Source organism: Heptranchias perlo, chromosome 17 (assembly GCF_035084215.1).
Source record: "Heptranchias perlo isolate sHepPer1 chromosome 17, sHepPer1.hap1, whole genome shotgun sequence".
NCBI classification, from domain to species: domain Eukaryota; kingdom Metazoa; phylum Chordata; class Chondrichthyes; order Hexanchiformes; family Hexanchidae; genus Heptranchias; species Heptranchias perlo.
This window is the reverse complement of record NC_090341.1, coordinates 58894179-58911350: the sequence shown is the minus strand read 5'-3', so window position 1 is coordinate 58911350 and position 17172 is coordinate 58894179. Positions and strand designations below refer to the sequence as shown.

The window sequence follows — 17172 nt, the reverse complement described above, 5'->3', positions numbered from 1 at the left end:
CCTTCCCACAGAAAGCAGACTCTTCATTACCCAATTGACTGACAGTCAAGAATCATCCAAACAGCTTTTTCTCCTATCTCCAATATTCTTGTAACCAATAAACAAAAAGCGTTCAAAGAAAATGAAAATAAACCCAGGGGTAGATGTTGACTTTGAGCGATGGTGTGAAATGGGTGACAGTGAATCACAGCCCTGTTTCACATCTCTTCATTGCTTTCAATGGAAATAAAAATGGGGAGAGATGTGAATCGGGCTGTTGACTCGCCATCACCCATTTTACACTATCGCAGAGTCACAATCTACCCCACAGTTTATTTTAATGCCCTGATGGTTTTTCTCCCAGCAGTGTCCTGGAGATTAATCTTCAATTCCTGGGGAGTTGGTAACCTTTCTTGTATCTGCTGGCTGGACAGGTCTGAACTGCTCTGCTACAAACAGCAGCATGACTTTTACTGAGTGTGTCAAAACCCAGAGAGTCAGATTAAGGGAGTTGAACTAGTTATACAAAACACTCCTCTTGACCAGGACTGTTCCCGGAGAAGGACACACCCTTCTTCCTCAAAGAGCGATCTGTGAACATCCATGGTGTAACAGGGGCCCTACCCCTATGGTTAGTCTAAGCCTGCCTCACTTCAAATTACTGCCTTGGGCTTCCCTAAAATGTCTTCTCAAGGAACTTACACATAGCATTACACTGTTTGGAATCCATGTGGGAGTACACTCCAGTGCAGTGCTGAGGGAGTGCTGCATTGTCTTTCAGATGAGACATTAAACTGACTGCCTGCTCAGGTGAATCTAAAAGATATTTGATTAAAGCAGGGGGTTTCCCCCGGTACCCTGGCCAATATTTATACCTCACCAACATCACTAAATCAGACTAACTGCTCACTGATCTGATTGCTGTGTATAGGGCCTTGCTCTGTGTGAAATGGCTGCTGCATTTATCTTCATTATAACAGTAACTACACTTCAAAGTACTTCAATGGCGGTGAAATGCTTTGAGACGTCCCTAGGGCGCTGTATAAATGCAAGTTTGTTCTTTTTTCTATAGCTGGGAAGGTGTCCAGTAATGGCCGACACTGGGAAGTTCCTACCTCAGGGAAGTCCTGTGACAATAGAATAGTCCTGATCTCCTGGAAGGAGTGGGTGTAGTTTGCAATTGGGTCAACAAGAAGTTTCCAATACCGGGGCACATTTCTCAATCCTTCAGGTTGGAGGCACTCGAGCACCCCCATGTTGGTCAATGTTGAATTCTCAGCCCGGCCACTGGTGGTGTGTGTTCAGCAATGGCTAACTTTGTGTAAACACACACATGAGTGTGAGCATCAGTGATCATGAATGGACTGTTGCATTTTGCACAATTGTCAAAGCTGTTCACAGCTTTTATCATATAACCTAATTCAGTGAAGCACTGAGCTTGTTTTTGATACATGTATTAGTCGCAGCTCAGTGGGTAGCACTCTCGCCTCTGGGTCAGAAGGTTCGTAGGTTCAAGTCCCACTCCAGAGACTTGAGCACATAATGCGGGCTCCAAGGCAGTACTGAGGGAGTGCTGCACTGTCGAAATGCCGTCTTTTGGATGTGACGTTAAACCGAGGCCCCATCTGCCCTCCCAGGTTGATGTAAAAGATCCCATGACACTATTTGAAAAAGAGCAGGAGTGTCCTGGCCACTACTTATCCCTCAACCAATATCACTAAAATAGATTATCTGGTCATTAACTCATTGAAGTCAATGGGAATCAGGGGGAAAACTGTCAAGTGGTTGGAGTCGTACCAAGCACAAAAGAAGATGGTAGTGGTTGTTGGAGGCCAATCATCTCAGTCCCAGGACATTGCTGCAGGAGTTCCTCAGGGCAGTGTCCTAGGCCCAACCATCTTCAGCTGCTTCAACAATGACCTTCCCTCCATCATGAGGTCAGAAATGGGGATGTTCGCTGACGATTGCACAGTGTTCAGTTCCATTCGCAACACCTCAGATAATGAAGCAGTCCGAGCCCGCATGCAGCAAGACCTGGACAACATCCAGGTTTGGGCTGATAAATGGCAAGTAACATTCGCGCCAGACAAATGCCAGGCAATGACCATCTCCAACAAATGTAAACAATCTTACAACACCAAGTTATAGTCCAACAATTTTATTTGAAAATCACAAGCTTTTGGAGGCTTCCTCCTTCGTCAGGTGAATGTCAGGAAATCCTTGAACGTTTCGCATATTTATATTCAGAGAACAATACCTGGTGATTACAGATAATCATTCCAACTGCCCGTTGTCAAGGCAATCAAGGTGTTCAGACAGAGAGGTGTTACCCGTTGTCGCAGTGTCTGCATGGTCTCGCCAATGTACCATGCTCCGGGGCATCCTTTGCTGCAACGTATGAGGAAGACTACGGATGAACGGACACCGCGCAACAATCGCCAGACAGGAGGGTTCCCTCCCAGTCGGGGAACACTTCAGCAGTCAAGGACATTCAGCCACCGATCTTCGGGTAAGCGTACTCCAAGGCGGCCTTCGAGACACACGACAACGCAAAATCGTCGAGCAGAAATTGATAGCCAAGTTCCGCACCCATGAGGACGGTTTCAACCGGGATCTTGGGTTCATGTCACGCTACACGTAACCCCACCAGCGAATAAAAGTTATCTGTTTTTAATTCAACGGGTCATTTTCTGTCTTTCTCTTCCTTTCGGATGTTTCTCCCTCTCTCTCTCTGCTTTGTGTTCTGGCCGTTTGTATATTCGGTGGTCCTGTAGGTAACACCTCTCTGTCTGAACACCTTGATTGCCTTGACAACGGGCAGTTGGAATGATTATCTGTAATCACCAGGTATTGTTCTCTGAATATAAATACGAAAGGTTCAAGGATTTCCTGACGAAGGAGGAAGCCTCCGAAAGCTTGTGATTTTCAAATAAAATTGTTGGACTATAACTTGGTGTTGTAAGATTGTTTACATTTGTCAACCCCAGTCCATCACCGGCATCTCCACATCATCTCCAACAAGAGAGAGTCTAACCACCTCCCCTTGGCATTCAACGGCATTACCATCACCGAATCCCCCACCATCAACATCCTGGGGGTCACCATTGACCAGAAACTTAACTGGACCAGCCACATAAATACTGTGGCTACAAGAGCAGGTCAGAAGCTGGGTATTCTGTGGCGAGTGACTCCCCAAAGCCTTTCAACCATCCACAAGGCACAAGTCAGGAGTGTGATGGAATACTCTCCACTTGCTTGGATGAGTGCAGCTCCAACAACATTCAAGAAGCTCGACACCATCCAGGACAAAGCAGCCCGCTTGATTGGCACCCCATCCACCACCCGAAACATTCACACCTTTCACCACCGGCGCACTGTGGCTGCAGTGTGCACCATCCACAGGATGCACTGCAGCAACTCGCCAAGGCTTCTTCAACAGCACCTCCCAAACCCGCGACCTCTACCACCTAGAAGGACAAGGGCAGCAGGCACATGGGAACAACATCACCTGCACGTTCCCCTCCAAGTCACACACCATCCCGACTTGGAAATATATCACCGTTCCTTCATTGTTGCTGGGTCAAAATCCTGGAACTCCCTTCCTAACAGCACTGTGGGATAACCTTCACCACACAGACTGCAGCGGTTCAAGAAGGCGGCTCACCACCACCTTCTCAAGGACAATTAGGGATGGGCAATAAATGCTGGCCTTGCCAGCGACGCCCAAAACCCATGAACGAATAAAAAAAATGTAGAGAAATGGCAGGCAATTATCATCAGTACTTCAAAAGTACTGATGATATTCTAAGGTCTATGGGACAAAAATGGATTTTCGTCCCCAATGAACTTGTTAAAACTTATATTTCTGTGCTGCCAGAATCAACATGCAAGGGGTTATATGCCCAGTGTTAGATCCCAATTTGTGCTTCAGCCCCTTGTAGGTTCACACTCATTTATTTCTGAAGCTTTATTCACTCTTTAGTCGGTTTAGGGAGCCTATGATTGACTGTGCTGAGCCGGTCTGGGTCAGGGTCTCTCCTGTGGGATTGATTTCAATGTCTGACTGGATGGAGCGTGGAATCATAGAATCATACAATCATAGAAGATGGAGATGAGGGCAGAGGTGATTTTTTTGGCGTGGGGGAGCAAGAGACAAAAAGGAACAATGTTACTTTACGGAACAACATGTCCCTGCCCCTCCCTTCTGGTAAGTGAACACGCATGTGCACACCGGCGGAGGCCTCTGTAGATCAGTGACAACCCCTGTGTATATCCGTGAAGACCCCTGTAAATATCCGTGAAGACCCCTGTGTATATCCGTGAAGACCCCTGTGTACATGATAGTGACAACCCATCTATAAGGAAAGATTGAGCAGGCCAGGATGCTCTTTTCTCTAGCAAAGAGTGACCTAATTGAGGTTGTTAAATTATGAAGTAGTTTGATAGGGTAGACATCGAGAAAATGTTTCCACTTGTGGGGGAGACCAGAACTAGGGTCAAAACTTCTTTACCCAAAGAGTGGTAAGAATGTGGAACTCGCTACCACACGGAGTAGTTGAGGCGACTCGCATAGATGCATTTAAGGGGAAGCTGGATAAACACATGAGGGAGAAAGGAATAGAAGGATATGCTGATAGGGTGAGATGAAGAGCAGTGGGAGGAGGCTGGTGTGCAGCATAAACACTGGCATAGAGCAGTTGGGTCGAATGTCCTGTTTCTGTGCTGAACATTCCATGTAACTCCGGTGAATAATAAACAAAGACACCCGATTAGATTAGGGCACATTTTAGAAAGATGAGTGAGTGAGCTAGCTGAGGTGAAGTGGAAAGAGAAATTAGTGCACAGGACTATAGAGCAACAGGGGGATATATTTAGTGACTCACCATCACCTGGGACAGTGCGGTACAGTGACTCACCATCACTCTGGGACAGTGCGGTACAGTGACTCACCAACACTCTGGGACAGTGCGGTACAGTGACTCACCAACACTCTGGGACAGTGCGGTGCAGTGACTCACTAACACTCTGGGACAGTGCGGTACAGTGACTCACCAACACTCTGGGACAGTGCGGTACAGTGACTCACCAACACTCTGGGACAGTGCGGTACAGTGACTCACCAACACTCTGGGACAGTGCGGTACAGTGACTCACCATCACTCTGGGACAGTGCGGTACATTAACTCACCAACACTCTGGGACAGTGCGGTACAGTGACTCACCAACACTCTGGGACAGTGCAGTACAGTGACTCACCAACACTCTGGGACAGTGCGGTACAGTGACTCACCATCACCTGGGACAGTGCGGTACAGTGACTCACCAACACTCTGGGACAGTGCGGTACATTAACTCACCAACACTCTGGGACAGTGCGGTACAGTGACTCACCAACACTCTGGGACAGTGCGTAACAGTGACTCACCAACACTCTGGGACAGTGCGGTACAGTGACTCACCAACACTCTGGGACAGTGCGGTACAGTGACTCACCATCACCTGGGACAGTGCGGTACAGTGACTCACCAACACTCTGGGACAGTGCGGTACATTAACTCACCAACACTCTGGGACAGTGCGGTACAGTGACTCACCAACACTCTGGGACAGTGCGGTACAGTGACTCACCAACACTCTGGGACAGTGCGGTACAGTGACTCACCAACACTCTGGGACAGTGCGGTACAGTGACTCACCATCACCTGGGACAGTGCGGTACAGTGACTCACCAACACTCTGGGACAGTGCGGTACAGTGACTCACCAACACTCTGGGACAGTGCGGTACAGTGACTCACCAACACTCTGGGACAGTGCGGTACAGTGACTCACCATCACTCTGGGACAGTGCGGTACAGTGACTCACCAACACTCTGGGACAGTGCGGTACAGTGACTCACCAACACTCTGGGACAGTGCGGTACAGTGACTCACCAACACTCTGGGACAGTGCGGTACAGTGACTCACCATCACTCTGGGACAGTGCGGCACATTAACTCACCAACACTCTGGGACAGTGCGGTGCATTAACTCACCAACACTCTGGGACAGTGCGGTACAGTGACTCACCAACACTCTGGGACAGTGCGGTACATTAACTCACCAACACTCTGGGACAGTGCGGTACTGTGACTCACCAACACTCTGGGACAGCGTGGTACAGTGACTCACCATCACTCTGGGACAGTGCGGTACAGTGACTCACCATCACTCTGGGACAGTGCGGTGCATTAACTCACCATCACTCTGGGACAGTGCGGTACAGTGACTCACCAACACTCTGGGACAGTGCGGTACAGTGACTCACCATCACTCTGGGACAGTGCGGTACAGTGACTCACCAACACTCTGGGACAGTGCGGTACAGTGACTCACCAACACTCTGGGACAGTGCGGTACAGTGACTCACCAACACTCTGGGACAGTGCGGTACAGTGACTCACCAACACTCTGGCACAGTGCGGTACAGTGACTAACCATCACTCTGGGACAGTGCGGTACATTAACTCACCAACACTCTGGGACAGTGCGGTACATTAACTCACCAACACTCTGGGACAGTGCGGTACAGTGACTCACCAACACTCTGGGACAGTGCGGTACAGTGACTCACCAACATTCTGGGACAGTGCAGTACATTAACTCACCAACACTCTGGGACAGTGCGGTACAGTGACTCACCAACACTCTGGGACAGCGTGGTACAGTGACTCACCATCACTCTGGGACACTGCGGTACAGTGACTCACCAACACTCTGGGACAGTGTGGTACAGTGACTCACCAACACTCTGGGACAGCGTGGTACAGTGACTCACCATCACTCTGGGACAGTGCGGTACAGTGACTCACCAACACTCTGGGACAGTGCGGTACAGTGACTCACCAACACTCTGGGACAGTGCGGTACAGTGACTCACCATCACTCTGGGCAGTGCGGTGCATTAACTCACCAACACTCTGGGACAGTGCGGTACAGTGACTCACCAACACTCTGGGACAGTGCGGTACAGTGACTCACCATCACCCTGGCACAGTGCGGTACAGTGACTCACCATCACTCTGGCAGAGTGCGGTACAGTGACTCACCAACACTCTGGGACAGTGCAGTGCATTAACTCACCAACACTCTGGGACAGTGCGGTACAGTGACTCACCAACACTCTGGGACAGTGCGGTGCATTAACTCACCAACACTCTGGGACAGTGCGGTACAGTGACTCACCAACACTCTGGGACAGTGCGGTACAGTGACTCACCAACACTCTGGGACAGTGCGGTACATTAACTCACCAACACTCTGGGACAGTGTGGTACAGTGACTCACCAACACTCTGGGACAGTGCGGTACAGTGACTCACCAACACTCTGGGACAGTGCGGTACAGTGACTCACCAACACTCTGGGACAGCGTGGTACAGTGACTCACCATCACTCTGGGACAGTGCGGTACAGTGACTCACCAACACTCTGGGACAGTGCGGTACAGTGACACACCAACACTCTGGGACAGTGCGGTACAGTGACTCACCATCACTCTGGGACAGTGCGGTGCATTAACTCACCATCACTCTGGGACAGTGCGGTACAGTGACTCACCAACACTCTGGGACAGCGTGGTACAGTGACTCACCATCACTCTGGGACAGTGCGGTACAGTGACTCACCAACACTCTGGGACAGTGCGGTACAGTGACTCACCAACACTCTGGGACAGTGCGGTACAGTGACTCACCATCACTCTGGGACAGTGCGGTGCATTAACTCACCATCACTCTGGGACAGTGCGGTACATTAACTCACCAACATTCTGGGACAGTGCGGTACAGTGACTCACCAACACTCTGGGACAGTGCGGTACAGTGACTCACCATCACCCTGGCACAGTGCGGTACAGTGACTCACCATCACTCTGGCACAGTGCGGTACAGTGACTCACCAACACTCTGGGACAGTGCGGTACAGTGACTCACCACCACTCTGGGACAGTGCGGTACAGTGACTCACCAACACTCTGGGACAGTGCGGTGCATTGACTCACCAACACTCTGGGACAGTGCAGTGCATTAACTCACCAACACTCTGGGACAGTGCGGTACATTAACTCACCATCACTCTGGGACAGTGCGGTGCATTAACTCACCATCACTCTGGGACAGTGCGGTGCATTAACTCACCAACACTCTGGGACAGTGCGGTACATTAACTCACCAACACTCTGGGACAGTGCGGTGCATTGACTCACCAACACTCTGGGACAGTGCAGTGCATTAACTCACCAACACTCTGGGACAGTGCGGTACATTAACTCACCATCACTCTGGTACAGTGCGGTGCATTAACTCACCATCACTCTGGGACAGTGCGGTGCATTAACTCACCAACACTCTGGGACAGTGCGGTACATTAACTCACCAACACTCTGGGACAGTGCGGTGCATTGACTCACCAACACTCTGGGACAGTGCGGTGCATTGACTCACCAACACTCTGGGACAGTGCAGTGCATTAACTCACCAACACTCTGGGACAGTGCGGTACATTAACTCACCATCACTCTGGGACAGTGCGGTGCATTAACTCACCATCACTCTGGGACAGTGCGGTGCATTAACTCACCAACACTCTGGGACAGTGCGGTACAGTGACTCACCAACACTCTGGGACAGTGCGGTGCATTGACTCACCAACACTCTGGGACAGTGCAGTGCATTAACTCACCAACACTCTGGGACAGTGCGGTACATTAACTCACCATCACTCTGGGACAGTGCGGTGCATTAACTCACCATCACTCTGGGACAGTGCGGTGCATTAACTCACCAACACTCTGGGACAGTGCGGTACAGTGACTCACCAACACTCTGGGACAGTGCGGTACAGTGACTCACCAACACTCTGGGACAGTGCGGTACAGTGACTCACCATCACTCTGGGACAGTGCGGTGCATTAACTCACCATCACTCTGGGACAGTGCGGTACATTAACTCACCAACACTCTGGGACAGTGCGGTACAGTGACTCACCAACACTCTGGGACAGCGTGGTACAGTGACTCACCATCACTCTGGGACAGTGCGGTACAGTGACTCACCATCACTCTGGGACAGTGCGGTACAGTGACTCACCATCACTCTGGGACAGTGCGGTACAGTGACTCACCATCACTCTGGGACAGTGCGGTACAGTGACTCACCATCACTCTGGGACAGTGCGGTACAGTGACTCACCATCACTCTGGGACAGTGCGGTACAGTGACTCACCATCACTCTGGGACAGTGCGGTACAGTGACTCACCAACACTCTGGGACAGTGCGGTACAGTGACTCACCATCACTCTGGGACAGTGCGGTACAGTGACTCACCATCACCGCACCTGGAGCCAATGTAAGTCAGCGAGTACAGGGGTAATGGGTGAATGGGACTTGGTGCGGGTTAGGATACTAGCAGCAGAGTTTTGGACGAGCTCAGATTTATGGAGGATGGAAGATGGGAGGCCGGCCAAGAATGCAATGAAACCCTCCAATCAGCATTAACACAGAAATCATTTTTTAACTTGTGTTTCAATCATTAAATATTAAGAGCAGGTCAAAACTTTGTATGTAGATGAGATGGAGACAGAAAGCCAACGTACAATTTAAAGAGACTGACTAATGTTACGTGGATAGACTGGAGAAGCTGGGGTTGTTCTCCTTGGAACAGAGACGGTTGAGAGGAGATTTGATCGAGGTATTCAAAATCATGAAGGGTCCAGACAGAGTAGATAGAGAGAAACTGTTCCCATTGGCGGAAGGGTCAAGAACCAGAGGGTATAGATTTAAGGTGATTGGCAAAAGAACCAAAAGGTGACATGAGGAAAATCCTTTTTACACAGCGAGTGGTTAGGATCTGGAATGCACTGCCTGAGGGGGTGGTGGAGGCAGATTCAATCATGGGCTTCAAAAGGGAACTGGATAAGTACTTGAAAGGAACTATATGCATGGCTACAGGGATAGGGTGGGGGAGTGGAACTAGTTGGATTACTCTTGCAAAGAGCCAGCATGGACTCGATGGGCTGAATGGCCTCCTTCCGTGCTGTAACTTTTCTATGATTCTATGAACCCTAATCTCTTTTGTAAACCTATAAATAGTAAAAAGGTAGTCAAAGGAAGGGTGGGACCGATTCGGGACAAAAAAGATCTTCTTATGGAGGCAGAGGACATGGCTGAGGTACTAAATGAATACTTCACATTGGTCTTCACTGGAGAAGAGGAAGTTGCCAATGTAGCAGTAAAGGAGGAGGTAGTAGCGATACCGGATAGGATCAAAATAGACAAAGAGGAGGTACTTAAAAGATTGGCAGTACTCAAAGTAGAAAAGTCACCTGGTCCAGATGGGATACATCCTCGGTTACTGAGGGAAGTAAGGGTGGAAATTGCAGAGGCTCTGGCCACAATCTTCCAATCCTCCTTAGATATGGGGACGGTGCCAGAGGACTGGAGGATTGCAAATGTTTCACCCCTGTTCAAAAAAGGGGAGGGGGATAAACCTGGCAATTACAGGCCAGTCAGCCTAACGTTAGTGGTGGGGAAACTTTTAGGGACAATAATCTGGGACAAAATTAATTGGCACTTGGAAAAATATGGGCTAATAAATGAAAGTCAGCACGGATTTGTTAAAAGAAATCGCGTTTGATTAACTTGATTGAGTTCTTTGATGAAGTAACGGAGAGGGTTGATGAGGGTAGTGGGGTTGATGTTGTGTCGATGGACTTTCAAAAGGCATTTGATAAAATACCGCATAATAGACTTGTTAGCAAAATTAAAGCCCATGGGATTAAAGGGGCAGTGGCAGTGTGGATACAAAATTGGCTAAAGGACAGAAAGCAGAGAGTAGTGGTGAACAGTTGTTTTTCAGACTGGAGGGAAGTATACAGTGGTGTTCCCCAGGGGTCAGTATTAGGACCACTGCTCTTTTTAATATATATTATTGACCTGGACTTGGGTATAGAGGGTATAATTTCAAAGTTTGCAGATGACACAAACCCTGGAAATGTAGTAAACAATATGGAGGATAGTAAGGCCTTCAGGAGGACATGGACAGACTGGTGAAATGGGCAGACACATGACAGATACAATTTAACACAGAGAAATGTTAAGTGATGCATTTTGGTAGAAAGAATGAGGAGAGGCATTATAAACTAAATGGTACAATTTTAATGGGAGTGCAGGAACAGAGAGACCTGGGAGTGTATGTACATAAATCTTTGAAGGTGGCAGGACAAGTTGAGAAGGCTGTTAAAAAAGCATATGGGATCCTGGGCTTTATTAATAGAGGCATAGAGTACAAAAGCAAGGAAGTTATGCTAAACCTTTATAAAACACTGGTTAGGCCTCAGCTGTAATACTGTGCTCAATTCTGGGCACCACACTTTAGGAAGGATGTCACGGTCTTAGAGAGGGTGCAGAAGAGATTTACTAGAATGGTATCAAGGATGGGTGACTTCAGTTATGTGGAGAGACTGGAGAAGCTGGGGTTGTTCTCCTTTCAGCAGAGAAGGTTAAGGGGAGATTTGATGGAGGTGTTCAAAATCATGAACGGTTTTGAAAGAGTAAATAAGGAGAAACTGTTTCCAGTGGCAGAAGGGTCAGTAACCAGAGGACACAGATTTAAGGTGATTGGCAAAAGAACCAGAGGCGACATGAGGAAACATTTTTTACGCAGCGAGTTGTTATGATCTGGAATGCACTGCCTGAAAGGGCGATGGAAGCAGATTCAACAGTAACTTTCAAAAGGGAATTGGATAAATACTCAAAGGGAAAAAAATTGCAGGGCTATGGGGAAAGAGCAGGGGAATGGGACTAATTGGATAGCTCTTCAAAAAGCTGGCACAGGCAGGATGCGCCAAATGGCCTCGTCTTGTGTTGTACCTACTATGATACTGTAATAGGTGATCTCAGCCAGGGTAGCAGTATCAGCCTTCGAGTCAACGTCAGATCCCCGGGGCTAGGGAAGGTAATAATATCCCAGGCAGAGCTCCCTCTCCTGATCACTGGATAAGGCCAGAACAGGGCGAGCTCAGCCCCTCCTCTCTCCTGATCGCTGGATAAGGCCAGAACAGGGCGAGCTCAGCCCCTCCTCTCTCCTGATCGCTGGATAAGGCCAGAACAGGGCGAGCTCAGCCCCTCCTCTCTCCTGATCGCTGGATAAGGCCAGAACAGGGCGAGCTCAGCCCCTCCTCTCTCCTGATCGCTGGATAAGGCCAGAACAGGGCGAGCTCAGCCCCTCCTCTCTCCTGATCACTGGATAAGGCCAGAACAGGGCGAGCTCAGCCCCTCCTCTCTCCTGATCGCTGGATAAGGCCAGAACAGGGCGAGCTCAGCCCCTCCTCTCTCCTGATCGCTGGATAAGGCCAGAACAGGGCGAGCTCAGCCCCTCCTCTCTCCTGATCGCTGGATAAGGCCAGAACAGGGCGAGCTCAGCCCCTCCTCTCTCCTGATCACTGGATAAGGCCAGAACATGGCGAGCTCAGCCCCTCCTCTCTCCTGATCGCTGGATAAGGCCAGAACAGGGCGAGCTCAGCCCCTCCTCTCTCCTGATCGCTGGATAAGGCCAGAACAGGGCGAGCTCAGCCCCTCCTCTCTCCTGATCGCTGGATAAGGCCAGAACAGGGCGAGCTCAGCCCCTCTCCCCACCACATGCATAGAATCTACAGCTCACAAACAGGCCATTTGGCCCAACTGCTCTATGCCAATATTTAGTCTCTGCATGAGCCCCCTCCCACACTAAATACCTCTTTCCACATTGTCCCTATATCCCTCTATTCCCTTCTCCCTCATGTATGCATCAATCCTCCTCATAAATGCACCAATACTATCTGCTTCAAGCACTCCATGTGGCAGCAAGTTCCACATTCTCACCACTCTCTATTGCACAGTTAAATAGTCTGACAATACACACATTAGCAGTGTCAGAAGAGGAAAGGAGGAGAAAGAGGGAGTCTGATTAAGGGGGACATGGGCGAAGGGTTAACATTGCAACAGCTTTCTATTAAATCAGCAGGGGAATTAACAACGTGGCGACAGAGGGGAATCAACTTTGCTCTAATAACGATACAGACACAGCAGCAGATGTCTGTGTCGGAGAGAGGGAGCATTGTCGATGCCTTACCAGTGTGAGCAGGGGCATCCAGAACACGACCCTCCAGCTCCTGCTGTCCGAGTGACTCCAGTTACGACGAGTGACTCTGTGCTATTTTGAAGCTGTGCACCATGAAGCTAGGCAGCTGAAATATGAAACAAGAAGCTCGAAAATCTCACACAGCCCCTCCGCCCCCAATGCTATCTGTTCCAGAAACACAGTTTGTAAAGGGCCTGCTGCTGACTCACATCAACTATTCTGGAACAGGCTGATAAAGCGCCACAGAAACACAGTAAAACAATGCGTTCCACTGAATGACCAGCCTCCCCACTGCTTCAGGCCAGTCACATGCCACCTCTACCCACAGCCTGCCACCTGCTGCCTTGGCACCTCTACTCACAGTCCTGGAATCTCGTGGAAGGGCCCGGGGTAAGTGCAAAGCTTGAGCAGTCCATGTCTGTTATCGTGCCTCCTCCCTACCAACAGAGAAACAATTGCTTACCTTGGCAGCTTCATGTAAATGGTGTGTCCAAACACTGTCAAATTCACAACGCTGGGCCCAGCTGGTTAGCTTACCATTCATCACCCATTGAACAAACCGCATGCAGTTTTGAGAAACAGCCACGTAAATGTGAAGAGGGAAAGGAACAAAAGCAGTCCCAGCTCTGGAGAATGGCCTCAATTGTGATGGGCAGTGTTGGGGCTTTCTTCTCCCAGTGAACTGATAACCAGTAGGGTAGCCAAGCTGTTCCAGTACAGCTACAACACTGGCATCTACCCGACAATGTGGAAAATTGCCCAGGTATGTCTTGTCCACAAAAAGCAGGACAAATCCAATCCGGCCAATTACCGCCCCATCAGTCTACTCTCAATCATCAGCAAAGTGATGGAAGGTGTCGTCGACAGTGCTATCACTGTCTCACCAATAACCTGCTCATCAATGCTCAGTTTGGGTTCCGCCAGGACCACTCGGCTCCAGACCTCATTACAGCCTTGGTCCAAACATGGACAAAAGAACTGAATTCCAGAGGTGAGGTGAGAGTGACTGCCCTTGACATCAAGGCAGCATTTGACCGAGTATGGCACCAAGGAGCCCTCGTAAAATTGAAGTCAATGGGAATCAGGGGGAAAACTCTCCAGTGGCTGGAATCATACCTAGCACAAAGGAAGATGGTAGTGGTTGTTGAAGGCCAATCATCTCAGCCCCAGGACATTGTCCTAGGCCCAACCATCTTCAGCTGCTTCATCAATGACCTTCCCTCCATCATAAGGTCAGAAATGGGGATGTTCGCTGATGACTGCACAGTGTTCAGTTCCATTCGCAACCCCTCAGATAATGAAGCAGTCCGAGCCCGCGTGCAGCAAGACCTGGACAACATCCAGGCTTGGACTCATAGTGGCAAGTAACATTTGCGCCAGACAAGTGGCAGGCAATGACCATCTCCAACAAGAGAGAGTCTAACCACCTCCCCTTGACATTCAATGGCATTACCATCGCTGAATCCCCCAACAGCTATCCAATTAGTCCCATTCCCCATCAACATCCTGGGGGTCACCATTGACCAGAAACTTAACTGGACCAGCCATATAAATACTGTGGCTACAAGAGCAGGTCAGAGGCTGGGTATTCTGCGGCAAGTGACTCACCTCCTGATTCCCAAAGCCTTTCCACCATCTACAAGGCACAAGTCAGGAGTGTGATGGAATACTCTCCACTTGCCTGGATGAGTGCAGCTCCAACGACACTCAAGAAGCTCGACACCATCCAGGACAAAGCAGCCCGCTTGATTGGCACCCCATCCACCACCCTAAACATTCACTCCCTTCACCACCGGCGCACAGTGGCTGCAGTGTGTACCATCCACAGGATACACTGCAGCAACTCGCCAAGGCTTCTTCGACAGCACCTCCCAATCCCGCGACCTCTACCACCTAGAAGGACAAGAGCAGCAGGTACATGGGAACAACACCACCTGCACGTTTCCCTCCAAGTCACACACCATCCCGACTTGGAAATATATCGCCGTTCCTTCATCATCGCTGGGTCAAAATCCTGGAACTCCCTTCCTAACAGCACTGTGGGAGAACCTTCACCACACGGACTGCAGCGGTTCAAGAAGGCAGCTCACCATCACCTTCTCAAGGGCAATTAGGGATGGGCAATAAATGCTGGCCTCGCCAGCGACGCCCACATCCCATGAACGAATAAAAAAAAAATATTGCTGTTAGTGCCAGTGACCATTCAGCTCGGTTCATGGGGCAAGTCTGGGTCTTTAAAAACATGCCCCACCTAGGAAGCTAGAAGTAGGTGAGGCCTTGCTTGTGCTCCGCACCCAGACATCTCTTCAGTACCAGATTATGGATTCATCAGCACATAGACGGAGAGCAGGAACTGTGAGCAAGTCACAAGTAAATCAAGCTGTCATGCAGCACCACTATTGCACCTCACTGAGGATACAATGCCCAGTACCTACAAACAGTCCAGGTGCTGGAGCTGTATAAACATTCGACCAGCCTTGTTTCTATCAGTCTCACATGCCCCTTGTACAATACAAGTTTCAGATAATCCACAACAAACTGCATCTCCCCTCGATTTGTTTACAAGGTCATGTGCCAGCGAGCCCCCCTCCATTGTTGAAAGGCCACCTCGCCGCTCATGTACTTGATAACACACACTGATGTACCATGGCTTATTACCACTTTGCAAAACAGCAGCCTATTGTTGGTGGGAGGGGGTTGTGACTCCTGTGTGCTGTTATCAGTCGGGTGTTTGCTCTGGGGAAGTTCCAGGGTGCAGCTAACAGAAACCCCAACTAGTGTATTCGCTGGCTGGCTGCCATGAAAGCCCCCCTTTTTGCTTGAATTTCCTGGTGGTCGAATTTGGAGAATGTGACTGGTGCTGAGTGGGGTTCCAGCCCATGGAGCGAGACCCAGGGACCTGCTCCGTGCCCAGTTAGCCCACCTCAGGCAGTGTGGAACTCAACCACACGGACCGGAGGCTGCCAGATTCAATCCCTGTTCCATGCTGAGATCGCTGATCTTAAGACGGGGCTGCAAAGTGGGGGAAATACAATTAGCCTTTAGTGCCTCTGGGCTTGGGGCAGGGGAAGGAAAAAGATTCAGCCACTCTTGATCACAGGTGTGTTACAGGAGTGAGTTTTGTGAATCTGAGGTCTAATCGTGGGCAGTGGGTGGTTAGTGAAGGAGGTGGACTTGGTGCAGTGCAATAATGCAGCAGATCGGTTCTCTGTGGTTTCTATCAATAAGGCCACAGAACGCATCGTAACAACTCCAGCAGGGTGGGCAAGCTTCCTGTCTTCACGGGCCACATGGAGCCCCAGCGTGGCATGGATAAACTTCAATCCCAGTCCGCATTCGTTTGCTTGTATTTCAAGTTTATGATACTAACAGATCTCGGTGTTCTGATTTGGGATTTACCCACTAATGAGGTAACAGCACTAAGAACAGCCCTTTCTCAAATCTCCAGATCCACAGAATTCACACTGAACTGAGCAGCTAGAATTGAGCTGCGTGGAGTTACAGGCCAAGTGCTCGGGGGTGCACGGGTTTCAGTCGGAGCGTACACTCTTGGACTCGCCGTCTTGGGTCTAATAAAGGCAGCACAGAACTGGAGAGCTAGGCAGTGACACCAGGTGGTGAGGGATCTGCACACAGGGCTATCGACAGGAATGATGCAGGAATCCAGCTCATTGTACAGGGCCGTCAGTACAAGAAAGACACACAACAACTTGCATTTATATAGCGCCTTTAACATAGTAAAATGTTCCAAGGCACTATACAGGAGCGTCATAAGACAAAACTTAACACCGAGCCACATAAGGAGATATTAGGACAGCTGACCAAAAGCTTGGTCAGAGGTAGGTTTTAAGAGGCCAGAATTAAAGGTGGGCAGAGATCTCGGAGAGTTGTAGAGCAGGAGGAGGTTACAGAGATAGGGAGGGGCGAGGCCATGAAAGGGTTTGAAAACAAGGATGAGAATTTTAAAATCGAGGCATTGCTGGACCGGGAGCCAATGTAAGTCAGCAAGTACAGGGGTGATGGGTTAACTGGAC

General features: G+C 49.6%; 1 protein-coding gene across 3 annotated transcripts in view; it reads right to left on the bottom strand.

The window, feature by feature from the left end:
* Positions 1-17172, bottom strand: part of tmcc1b (transmembrane and coiled-coil domain family 1b) — a 91583-nt gene that overhangs the window by 24406 nt on the left and 50005 nt on the right. The window contains exon 1 of one of the 3 annotated variants that reach the window (XM_067999032.1): positions 13130-13215. The exons of the other annotated variants lie outside the window; for them this stretch is intronic. Coding sequence (XP_067855133.1) covers positions 13130-13147 — 18 coding nt within the window. The 5' untranslated portion in view covers positions 13148-13215. Of the gene's footprint in view, positions 1-13129; positions 13216-17172 lie in introns of those variants that run through there. 3 annotated transcript variants of the gene reach the window in all.